Source organism: Geotrypetes seraphini, chromosome 4 (assembly GCF_902459505.1).
Source record: "Geotrypetes seraphini chromosome 4, aGeoSer1.1, whole genome shotgun sequence".
Lineage (NCBI taxonomy): Eukaryota > Metazoa > Chordata > Amphibia > Gymnophiona > Dermophiidae > Geotrypetes > Geotrypetes seraphini.
This window is the reverse complement of record NC_047087.1, coordinates 18,408,174-18,420,787: the sequence shown is the minus strand read 5'-3', so window position 1 is coordinate 18,420,787 and position 12,614 is coordinate 18,408,174. Positions and strand designations below refer to the sequence as shown.

Sequence of the window (12,614 nt, the reverse complement as noted above, 5' to 3'; positions counted from 1 at the left end):
GTATGGTCAGTACTGGTCTTAGTCATGGATTTCACTGTCCTTCTGTAAAAATGTAATTCAATTTGTATTTTAATTTTTTTCACTTTAACACATAAAATCATAACTCATAGCTGCTAAATAAAACATATATTAAAGCAGACTCTAGATCACAATCCCAAATAGGGTCACAACTTAGGTGGGCCATAAATAGAAACATCAGTCCATATCTCCAAGAGTTGTGCTTTCTGTGGCAACAATAATCTGGCCACAGCCACAGAAAGTTTGATAAATGCTGCATTAAAGTATAAATACAATAAAATTATATCAGCATTTCAGTTTGGAGACATCTGTATTGGTATTTGTAGCCTTTGAGATGAGTAAATCATTTACCAGAAAATTGTCAATGTCACTTTCACCTAAATCTGGAGATGTTAAGGTTAGATTTTTTTTTTTTTCTCAAACTGTGACTTTTCAAGCAAAATACTATTTTGTACAAAGCAGGCGCCTTCGTATCCACAGCAAGCTTCAAAGGAAAAGCCCTTGTGTACATTCCCTTTGAAAATGAATGTAAATCCTGCAGGTAAAAAGTACATGTGGATTTTGGCACGGACAATTTGAAAATTGCCCATGAGAAGGAATAACAGGGACTGTTTCTAGGGTAGGCAAATAAAGTTAAGGATCCCACATCCTGCACATTGGCAAGGGCTTCTTTTGGTGTGCTTTCCACCTACAGCAAAAACTTTGCTGCCATAGTTGTAGCAGTTCTTCTTCCACTTCTGAGTGGGCGTGATTTCACCCCATGATCACCACACTGCATTTTATTTTTTTATTTTTTTTTGTTGTTGTTTAAAGTTTTTTTATTGATTTTTTCACATATCAACAAGTGTTATAAATTTTCCATACATTTATGTTAACAATACACTTGATATCTCTATAATGTATTTTATATAAACCATATTTTATATTATTTTTCTTATGAATTTATATAACATATATTGTAATGATTTTATCAATTATTATTTAATTATGAACCCTTTTCTCTCCCTTTATCACATTAATTTCTCATAGGACTATCATTCATTCATTATGATATATTTTTTATAATGTATAATAAAGAGAATAAATTCCTTACCCCTTCCCTCCCTCCCTTCTTTAACCATTTAACACTGCATTTTAGTTGAATCTGCTGCCTCTTGGTTGAGTTGAATGTGAGCTCTGTGTGTACTGGAGTACTGGAGTCTCTCAGGTACTGTGTATATAGACTTCAGATTGACTACAGCAGAATAGGAGGCAGACACAGATGAGAAGCACAGCTCTCCTCTTGTTTGCAGGGAAAGAAGGTTAAAAGGGGATTAAGGGAAGGGCAGGAATAAAGAAGAGGATTATCCTGGAGGGTGAAGATAAAGGCATGAGAGCTCAAGATACACTAAAAACAGTTGTTAAGACTGTGCGGGTCACTGTGGGCTGATTTTTTGGGGGCCGATTTCAAAACAGTGCTCGATGTTCAAACGACTTCCAATGCAAATGAGTTTTGTGGAGGTCTGCCATAATCCCATCCAGTTGTTTAGAAAGCGACTCACACACATACACAGAGCTAGCGGGGGGGGGGGGGGGGGTCATTTTTTTTAATGGCATAGGTATTGTGCATGTATTACACACAATATCTGCCCCATAAAAAAGAAAAAAGTTGAGCTTTCCCCTCTCCCCAACAGCCCCCAGAACAAAAATAAAGAGGCAGGAGCAATGCTGCCGCAAACCCACCCTTGAACTTGGAAAAAAAAATTGGCAGGAGGGATGCCCACTCCCTCCTACCACTGGGTGTTCCCTCCCATGCCGCTCCCCCATGTTCCAAGTTTCAAAGGTTATTCTATATTTGATATACCGACCCTTACCGAATATCTGATCGGTTTACAGAGTAAAATTATATTGTAAATTACAATATTAAAATTAAAATATAGTTCTAAAATAAAAGAAAAAAAAGGTAATTAACTAAGTATTTACATAATTGACAGACGTGATTTAGACTGGTTTGATACATAGGGTGGGAGAATAAAATACATCGAAGTAAAAAAAAAAGTTAAAGGAAGGTAAAAAGGCGAGGAAAGGAAACAAAAGGAGGGGGTCGCTTCTTAAAAGCGGTTCAGTTTCTTCCTTGATCAGGGGGGGGGGAGAAGTGGTGTCTTATGTTAGAAATGCATCTTGGAATAAATGTTTTGAGTTTGCTCTAAAGTTTGTCAAGAGATTCTTCTAATCAGATGTCAGGTGGGAGAGAATTCCAAAGTGTGGGCGCTGTAGCGGAGAAAATCATATTGCAAGTGTAGAAGAGCTCCTTAATTGGGGGAATAGTCAGTAAGTTTTGGTTTCTATATCTTAAGGCTCGAGGACTAGAATAAGGGATAAAATATTTGTCCAAAAAGGATGGACAATGAGTGAGTTTGATTTTGAAGGCAAGTAAGAGTATATTATATGTTGTTCGATGTGTTACTGGTAGCCAGTGAGCTCCACGAAGTAGAGGTGTAACGTGCTTGTATTTACTTGCCTTATATAAGAGTTTAATGACAGTATTTTGAATCAGTTGTATCTGTGGGTTTCTTTTTGAGTGATGCCAAAATAGAATGAGTTGCAGTAATCGATTTCTGAAATGATCAGGGAGTGGATCATAATTTGAATAGAAGAGGGCTGGAGAATGGAGGTTATTGAGCGAATTAGTCAGAGTTTGTAGAAGCATTTTTGTGTTAAAGCACTGATTTGGTATAATTAAGGTCTTTGTCTAGGATGATTCCTAGAATTTTAATTTTAGATTCAATTTGTATTGAATGGGACTTGATACAAATTGGATCATTTAAATTTTCTTTGTTGTTGCTTGGGAATAGTATGGCTCTGGATTTTGATATATTTAGGCAAAGTTTATTGTCCCTAAGCCAGGAGCTGATTTTGTCCAATTTGGCATTTATTTCCATTAATTAGGTATTATTCATTGCGTTGATGGGGTGCAGTATTTGGATATTGTCAGCATGGGCGAAAACGGGGCTAGAAAGATGTTAAAAAGAAGTGGAGAAAGGATAGAGCCCTGTGGAACACCATATGTCTGGATGATAGGGGGTGAAGTTGATCCATTTTAACATACTTTAAAGTTCTGATCAGTGAAGTATGAGACAAAACATTGAAGCACAGATCCTAAAATTCCGCTGTTTCTGAGGCGGTTTAGGAGGAGATCATGATCAATTGTGTCGAAAGCGGCTGATAGATCAAGAGAGATCAGAATTACAGGTTTGCGATGATCATGGTAGTAGTAGATAGTAGTAGTGAGACCAAGAAGAGATAATTCAGTAGAGTGATTTACTCAAATATAACAAGCAGCACACACACAAAAAAGAAACATTAACAGTGTACGACTCTTGTCATCCAATTTATACAATGAACCAATCTCCCACCATTCCTCCACCACATAACAAAAGCAACAAGATCATAGTCCACAACAGAATTATAACACATCCAGCAAAACGACTGCAACAAACAGTATGCAGTCCAGAGCATGAGTAAAATAAAGCTACATCACAAAAAACCCAAGGTGCTATAGACGAAATATATACAATACTTCTGTAGATCCATCAGAGAGAATCCCCTCACCCTCCACCACAGAAACCACACCTCCTCACCACTTCTGCAGAAAAAAGGAAAAGAACCCCCCCCCAAAAAAAAAAAAAAAAAGAGAGAGACCTAAAGACCCAATCCTATAGAACAGAATCTAGGAAACCTCCCCAATATGCAGTATGGAACCCCTGTAGACCCAGCACAAACCTCCCAACATCAGTTTTTTTTTTTATGCGGCAGATATTGTACGTGTGCTACACACACATCTGTGCCCACAGGGTAAAAAGAAAAAATATGGCAGATCTGTTGGTTTTTTCAAGTCGTTCTCATTCTTAGCCATCGCAAAATTCACTTCATTGCATCCAGGCCTGAGTTCTTTGTGAGACAAAATGAGAAGTCCATAACTGGTAAGTGGCAGGTGAAAGAAGATCATGGAGGATGAAGGGAAACAGGATCATGAGCTAGATTTTTGATCCTGTCCGATCGGGCCCGATCTGGGCAGGTCCAATGAATTCATGAAGCCCCAATATTCAGATGGGGGTGATTGGAGTAATGCCCCCATCTGCCTTCCCGGATCACTCGATAGCGATCCCCATGCATGGGCAGACCATCTGTAGATGGTCTGCACATGCGCTGGACCTCAGGGCCGGCATAGATTTTTTATTTTTTTTTTAAAGGCGTTCGTTTTAATGGAGCCCGTGGTTTTAACCTGCTTAAGCCCGCGGGTTAAAACCACAGGCTTGCAGTGCGGGGAAGGGAGGCAGGCAGGCAGCGTGTTCGGGGCTGCAGGATAGAGGCTGACAGGGCAGAGAGCAGGGCGGCAGAAGGTAGGGCATCCAGAAAGGGCTTCAGCGACTGGTCCTCAGCAGTTGCTTTTTTTTGATCGGTCAGCCCAGTCGGTGTTGCAGGGTTTTCTTTAGTGAACCGGGTCCCTGCCTACTTTGCATGCCATTGCCCTCATTTGCATGCGCGGATCAGAGGATGGTCGGAAGAGAGGTAAGTGAATCGGGCCGGGTTGCTAAGGGGTCGCAAATTGATCGGTACACGATCAGTTTGCTTAGTGAATTTGGGCCCATATCAGGGTGGTTCAGGGAAAGAGAAGGTTGGACTTCAAATTGCAAGAAATGTAAAGTTGCCAGCTCTGTGAGTAGTGCCCTCAGTATTGAGCAAGCTTTCTCACTCTGTCCTGGGAAGAGTAATGTGGGTTGTGTTTAGGGCCCCCAATAATTTTGAAAAACTGGCTCCTATGAAGAAATGTATTTTGAAATCCTTGCTCCAGCTTTTCTCTGGGCACTTTGTACCTGCAAAATTCATGGGGGAAGAATGTCCCTGCAGCATTGGTGGGCTGGCATAAAAATCTACAACCCCCTCCCCCCAAGAGCTATAAGCTGCCAACTGCTGCTGAAACTGCCTTCTGTATTAATTCCTATTTGCAAATTTCAGCCACCTTTTCTTTTATATGAGACCATGTGGGCTGTGATTACATCCATAATGATCATCACGTGAAAAATATTCCCTATCAGTCTACATTTCACCATTCATTTAGAATCTGACCAAGTTAATGTTTTATCAAAAAATATATGTGTAGAGCTGATGATGGGATTAATGAATGCTTCAGATTTTTTACAAGATGTACTCTAAAACAGTCGTAGCATAATTGCCATTCAGATTCCCTTTGCATGGCAGCTTATTACCTAAACAGGCCTTTTTCCTACAGTAAGACATTGTATTCAGCTCTGTGAGGCAAATATTTGCAAATCATGAACCCAGCCTTTCAAAGCCATCCTGTTATTTTCGTATTGAGTTGCAACTATTTGTTTTTTTTCTGTGTGTTTTGTTTTAAAGGAATGCTATCAAGGAAGGAAAAGGGATATTTTACAATATCAAAAACTTTGTTCGGTTTCAACTAAGCACGTAAGTTTTTATATTCAATAAAAGTGCTAAATTCCTTTAGAGGTGTGGCCTAGAATTGTAATGTCCTTTCTCCCTCTGTCTGCAGGAGTATTTCGGCTTTAAGTTTAATAACGTTATCCACCGTGTTTAATTTGCCCAATCCACTGAATGCTATGCAGATCTTATGGATCAACATTATAATGGACGGACCCCCTGCACAGAGGTAAGAAAACAAGAAGCCACAAACTGGAATTTTTATGCATAGAATAGATAGGTGGGAGTGCCAGCTGCAGGAGGGAGTGGGCATCCCTCCTGCCACTCTTCGCTTGGGGCGTGTCGATGCTTCAGGATGGGAGGGGTCAGCGGCATGAGGGGGTGGGCATCCCTCCTGCCGATGCACGATGGAGGAGTGGGGTGTCAGTGGCAGGAGGGAGTGGGCATTCCTCCTGCTGATTTTGGGAGTAGGTGTCGGGGGGGACCTCTGCATCAGCCGGCTCACACATCAAGGGTAGTCCCCTCTCCCAATCAGCTGAGCTGGCAGGACTGTTCAAAGCCATGGCTTCGATGAATCCAACCGGCTCAGCTTTATCGGGGATTCCCTTGCCATGATCAGCTAATTGCAAGGGATCCTTCGGCAAAGATAGGTGACTGAGCCATCTATAAGAACATAAGCCATGCCTCTTCTGGGTCAGACCTGAGGTCCATCATGCCCAGCAGTCCGCTTGCGCGGCGGCCCATCAGGTCCAGGACCTGTAAAGTAGCCCTCTATCTATACCCTTCTATCTCATTTCCTTCAGAAAATTGTCCAATCCCTTCTTGAACTCCAATACTGTACCTTGTCTTATCACTCTCTCTGGAAGCGCGTTCCAGGTGTCCACCACCCGTTGGGTGAAGAAGAACTTCCTAGCATCGGTTCTGAATCTGTCCCCTTTTAATTTTTCTGAATGCCGTCTCGTTCTTGTAGTTGTTGAAAGTTTGAAGAATCTGTCCCTCTCCACTTTCTCTATGCCCTTTGTGATCTTGTAAGTCTCTATCATATCCCCTCTAAATCTCCGCTTCTCCAGCGAAAAAAGCCCCAGTCTCTCTAATCTTTCAGCGTATGAAACTTTTCCATACCTTTTATCAAACGTGTCGCTGTCTTCTGAACCCTCTCTAGTATTACCATATCCTTCTTTAGGTACGGAGACCAATATTGGACGCAGTACTCCAGATGCAGGCGCACCATCGCCCGATACAACGGCAGGATAACTTCTTTCGTTCTGCTTGTAATACCCTTCTTCATTATTCCTAGCATTCTATTCGCTTTCTTAGCAGCTGTTGCACATTGTGCCGACGGCTTCATTGTCATGTCCACTATTACCCCAAAGTCCCTTTCTTGGGAACTCTCACTCAATAACAGCCCTCCCATCGTGTAGCTGTATCTCGGGCTTCTGTTTCCTACATGTATGACTTTACATTAAGAACATAAGAGATGCCACTGCTGGGTCAGACCAGTGGTCCATCTTGCCCAGCAGTCCGCTTACGCGGTGGCCCTTTTGATCAAAAACCAGTGCCTTAACTGAGACTAGCCTTACCAGCGTATGTCCTTGTTCAGTAGGAACTTGTCTAACTTTGTCTTGAATCCCTGGAGGGTGTTTTCCCCTGTGATAGCCTCCGGGAGAGCGTTCCAGTTTTCCACTACTCTCTGGGTGAAGAAGAACTTCCTTACGTTTGTACGGAATCTATTCCCTTTCAACTTTAAAGAGTGCCCTCTCGTTCTCCCTACCTTGGAGAGGGTGAACAACCTGTCCTTATCCACTAAGTCTATCGCCTTCAGTATCTTATGTTTCGATCATGTCCCCTCTCAATCTCCTTTGTTCGAGGGAGAAGAAGCCCAGTTTCTCTAATCTGTCACTGTACGGCAGCTCCTCCAACCCCTTAACCATCTTAGTCGCTCTTCTCTGGACCCTTTCGAGTATTACTGTGTCCTTCATGTACGCGACCAGTGCTGGACGAAGTACTCCAGGTGAGAGCGCACCATGGCGTGGTACAGCGGCACGATAACCTTCTCTGACGTGTTCGTGATCCCCTTCTTAATCATTCCTAGCATTCTGTTTGCCCTTTTCACCGCCGCCTCACATTGCGTGGACGGCTTCATCGACTTGTCGATCAGAACTTCCAAGTCCCTTTCCTGGGAGGTCTGTCCAAGTACCGCCCCAAACATCCTGTACTCTTGCCTGAGATTTTTCTTACCAACATGCATTACTTTACTTTTATCCACATTGAATCTCATCTGCCATGTCGATGCTCATTCCTCAAGCCTGGTTATGTCGCAATCCCCCTGCATCTTCACTATTCTGAATAACTTCGTGTCGTCTGCAAATTTAATCACCTCACTTGTCGTACCTATGTCCAGATCGTTTATAAAGATGTTGAAGAGTATGGGTCCAAGCACCGAGCCCTGCGGCACCCCACTGGTGACGCTCTTCCAGTCTGAGTATTGCCCATTCACCCCCATTCTCTGTTTCCTATGCTCCAGCCAGTTTTTAATCCACGTGAGTATTTCTCCCTCTATTCCATGGCTCGCAATTTTCCGAAGTAGTCGTTTATGCGGAACCTTGTCGAACGCCTTCTGAAAGTCCAGATATACAATGTCAACCAGGTCACCCTTATCTATCTGCCTATTTACTCCCTCGAAGAAGTGCAGCAAGTTCGTCAAACAAGATCTGCCTTTGCTGAAACCGTGCTGGCTGGTCCTCATCATCCTGTCAAGGTGATCAATGATGTGGTCCTTTATCAGCGCCTCTACCATTTTTCCCGGTACCGAGGTCAGACTCGCCAGTCTGTAGTTTCCCTGATCTCCCCTTGAACCTTTTTTGAAGATTGGCGTAACATTCGCCACCTTCCAGTCCTCCGAAATCTTTCCCGTTTTGATCGACAGATTGGCTATTAGTTGAATTAGTTCAGCTATGGTTCCTTTCAGTTCCTTGATAACCCTCAGATGGATGCCATCCGGTCCCGGGTATTTATCGCTCTTAAGCCTATCAATCTGCCTGTAAACCTCTTCTAGGCTGACCGTCAATCCTGTCAGTTTCCCGTTTTCGCTTCCAGAATATAACCTGATGGGTTCCGGTATGCTGTGTATATCCTTTTTGGTAAATATAGATGCAAAAAATGTGTTCAGTCTATCGGCGATTTTTTTGTCCTCCCTTAGCGCTCCCTTTATTCCTTGGTCATCCAACGGTCCCACTGCTTCCTTCGCGGGTAGTTTTCCTTTAATATATCAAAAGAATGGCTTGAAGTTTTTCGCCTCCTTGACTATTTTTTCCTCATAGTCACTTTTTACCACTTTTACCGCCTTATGGCACCTGCGTTGGTGTTGTATGTGCTTATTCCAGTTTTCATCCGTTTTCGATCTTTTCCATTCCTTAAACGAGGTTTTTTTGTCTTTGATCGCTTCCTTAACTTCTACAGTGAGCCACGCCGGTTCTTTATTCTTTTTCCTCTTTGATCCCTTGTTGATACGTGGTATATATAGATTTTGCGCCTCGGTGACCGTATCCTTAAAAAGAGACCAAGCTTGCTCCAGCGTTCTTATATTGTTTATCCTCTTCTTAATTTTCTTCCCCACTATGCGTCTCATCCCTTCGTAGTTTCCTTTTCGGAAGTTTAGGGCCGTGGCTGTCATTCTGGGCCGACGTTTCGCCCCTATTTCCAGGTTGAAGCGGATAATATTGTGATTGCTGTTTCCCAGTGTCCCTTCTACTTCTACATTCTGTGCCAGTCCTTGCAGCCCATTTAGAACTAAGTCCAGAATTGAGTTTCCTCTTGTGTTTTCCTTGAAAAGTTGTTCCAGGAAGCAATCACCTACAGTTTCTAGGAACTTGGTCTCTCTAGCACAGCCGGAGGTGCCTAGGTTCCATTCTATCCCTGGTGCCTGGGTTCCATTCTAGCCCATGACAACTGCATTGCCTCCCTTGCAGTTGCATTCAATCTCATCCGTCATTTCTTCATCAATTTCTTCTGACTGCCCTGGGGGTCGGTAGTTGATGCCTATCCTCGTTTCTGGTCTATTTGTTCCTGGAATTTTGATCCATAGAGACTAACTTATCTGTCCGTTGTGGCATGTTCTATCCAGTAGATTCAATTCCCTCTTTGACGTATATGGCAATGCCTCCTCCCTTTTGAGCCACTCTGTCTCTGCGGTATAGTTTGTATCCTGGTAGCACCATGTCCCAGACACTTTCATCAGTCCACCATGTGATGCCGATGATGTCGATGTCATCCTTTTGGGCCAAAGCTTCTAGTTCACCCATCTTATTTCTAAGGCTCCTTGTGTTCGTGTACATACACTTGAGTTTCAGCCTGTTCCCTTCTTGCGTGTCCTTCCCTCTTGTGTCTCTTTCGGTCTGTCTTGTCCGCGATCTGATGAGTCCTCCCCTCCATCTTCCTGCACGGTATCCTCCGGGTATATCGGTTCCCAAATCATCAACTCTCTCTCTCGGTCGACTGTCGGCTTTCCCCTTCTTCCTAGTTTAAAAACTTCTCAACTTCTCTCTTGATGTTGCTTGCAAGTAGCCTTGTTCTATCTCTGCTGAGGTGGAGTCCGTCCTTCCTGAATAGCTTGCTCTTCCCCCAGAACGTCGTCCAGTTGCGCACGAAGTGGAATCCTTCTCTACATTGAACTTCATCTGCCATCTTGTCGCCCACTCCCCTAGTTTGTTCAGGTCCCTTTGTAAATCTTCGCAGTCCTCTTTAGTCCTAGCCCCATTAAATAGCTTGGTGTCATCTGCAAATTTTATTACTTCACTCTTTGTCTCCGTTTCTAGATCATTTATAAATACATTGAATAGCATCGGTCCAAGCACCAACCCCAGCAGAATACCACTCGTAACCTTCCTCCAGTCCGAGTAGTGGCCCTTCACTTCCTACCCGCCAACCAATTCCTGATCCATCTGTGTATGTCTCCTTCCAAGCCATGGTTCTTTAGTTTCCGAAGTAGGCGTTCATGGGGTACCTTGTCAAAGGCTTTTTGGAAGTCTAAGTATACAATATGGGGTCCCCTTTGTCCATCCATTTGTTAATTCCTTCGAAGAAGTGCAATAAGTTCATCAGGCATGATCTTCCCATGTAGAAGCCATGTTGACTTGTTTTCATAAGTTTATGCCTCTCTAGATGCTCCTCGATGCTATCCTTTATCAGCGCTTCCGCCGTTTTCCCCGGAACCGAGGTCAGACTTACCGGTCTGTAGTTCCCCGGGTCACCTCTCAATCCCTTTTTAAAGCTGGGCGTAACATTGACTATCTTCCAATCCTCTGGGATCATGCCTGTTTCAGGGATAGATTACAAACCTGCTGTAGTAGTTCCGCTATTTCCTCCTTTAGTTCTTTCAATACTCTAGGGTGGATTCCGTCCGGGCCCAGCGATTTGTCAGTTTTTAATTTTTCTAACTGCCTGCGTACATCTTCAAGGCCTACTTCCATGGAAGTTAATTTTTCTGCTTGGTCTCCTTTGAAGATTTGTTCGGATTCCGGTATGTTGGATGTGTCTTCTTTTGTAAATACTGACAAAAAGAACATGTTTAGTTTTTCCGCCACTTTTCTCCTCCTTCACCACTCCCTTCCTATCTCTGTCATCCAGCGGTCCCACCTCCTCCCTAACCGGCTGCTTCCCTTTAACATATCTGAAGAACGGTTTGAAATTTTGTGCTTCCCTGGCTAGCCTCTCTTCATATTCTCTTTTTGCATTTCTAACCACAAGGTGACATTCTTTTTGATACTTTCTGTGTTCTTTCCAGTTCTCCTTGGTTTTGCCCTTTTTCCATTTCTTGAATGAATTCTTATCCCCTATTGCTTTCTTCACTTCTTTAGTTATCCACGCCAGGTCTTTTGTTCATCTCTTTTTGCACCCTTTTCTGAATCTGGGGATATACCGATTTTGCGCCTCGCTCACCGTGTCCTTGAATAAAGACCAAGCTTGCTCTACAGTCTGCCATTTCTTTGCGTCGTTCCTGAGTTTCTTCCTTACCATTATCCTCATCGCTTCATAGTTTCCTTTCTTGAAGTTAAAAGTTATCACTGTGGTTCGGTATTCCTACTTCAACTTTGAACTTGATCATGTTATGATCGCTGTTTCCCAGCGGTCCCACTACTTCCACGTCCTTTGCGATGAGGCTAAGGTGGGATTCTCTAACCAGCACCGGTGACATGGGCACTGGTTAGAGAATTGGAAGGTTAGGCATCTGTCTGTTAGGTTAGACACGATTCTGTTTAGGACGCCGGTACATGATTGTCAGCTGGTTCTTAGGTGGCGACCAAGACTGGCATCCTATACAGAATCAACCCCTCAGTGTCTCACCTCTGCTCCCCCTCAATCCAGCTTCTCTTCCTCAGCCAGCCCCCCTCTCACAAACTCCAGCACCTTTTCCTTTGTTCTTCCTCAGTCCCCCTCTCCTCTTACCTCCAGCTTTCAAAATCCTGTTCTTTGCTGGCAGTGTAGTGCTAACTTGCTGCTCGGGCCAACCCAGAGCTTTTCCTCAGCCATGGAGCTTGAACTGCAAGCTCATTTTCAAAGGGAAATTAGAAGCATGAAATAAAGCGTGGAAGTTTGAACATGAAATCTATCTATGTACTTTTACTCCATCTACCTAAAGTTGTCCCTTTACCCAGACAGGTAAAAGTGTACACAGTGAAACAGCCTGTATACTTTTCCCACTCTGAATGGGAGGCAGTTTCCAGAGAGACTTTTTTATACGGTCAGATTCATGTTTACTATTTAAAATCTTTTGAACGTTATTTCTTGTTTGACTATATTGTGAGCACCATGTTAAGCTGCCAAATATAACCTTAGAAGAAACCAGCAAAATATCCGGGTATAGGCAGCCTTTAGAAGGCTAACACATAATGATACTAAAGGTAACCTTCTGGAAATATACTGCAAGTGTTTTAATGTTTTAGTGGCTCAAGGGCCAAAGTTGTCAAAGCAAACTTAATTTATGAATAAAAATTCTGTCAAGTAGGGTGGTGAGTTGTGTCTGCAGCCACTTACAACCAGAGCACTTCTCCCGCTCTCTTTATGCCATTTGGCTGTCTATTTTTTATTTTTTTTTTTGGACTACGATATTTCCAAAACCAGTATATCATCCTATTTTGACACATCTTAATGTTGAC

At 43.1% G+C, this 12,614-nt stretch overlaps 1 protein-coding gene across 3 annotated transcripts in view; it reads left to right on the top strand.

Annotated features, from left to right (window-relative positions):
• Positions 1–12,614, top strand: part of ATP2C2 (ATPase secretory pathway Ca2+ transporting 2) — a 265,125-nt gene that overhangs the window by 214,240 nt on the left and 38,271 nt on the right. For all 3 annotated transcript variants that reach the window (XM_033943178.1, XM_033943177.1, XM_033943175.1), the window contains 2 exons: positions 5,419–5,487; positions 5,573–5,689. In XM_033943178.1, the coding sequence (XP_033799069.1) occupies positions 5,419–5,487; positions 5,573–5,689 (186 nt within the window). The remainder of the gene's footprint in view (positions 1–5,418; positions 5,488–5,572; positions 5,690–12,614) is intronic.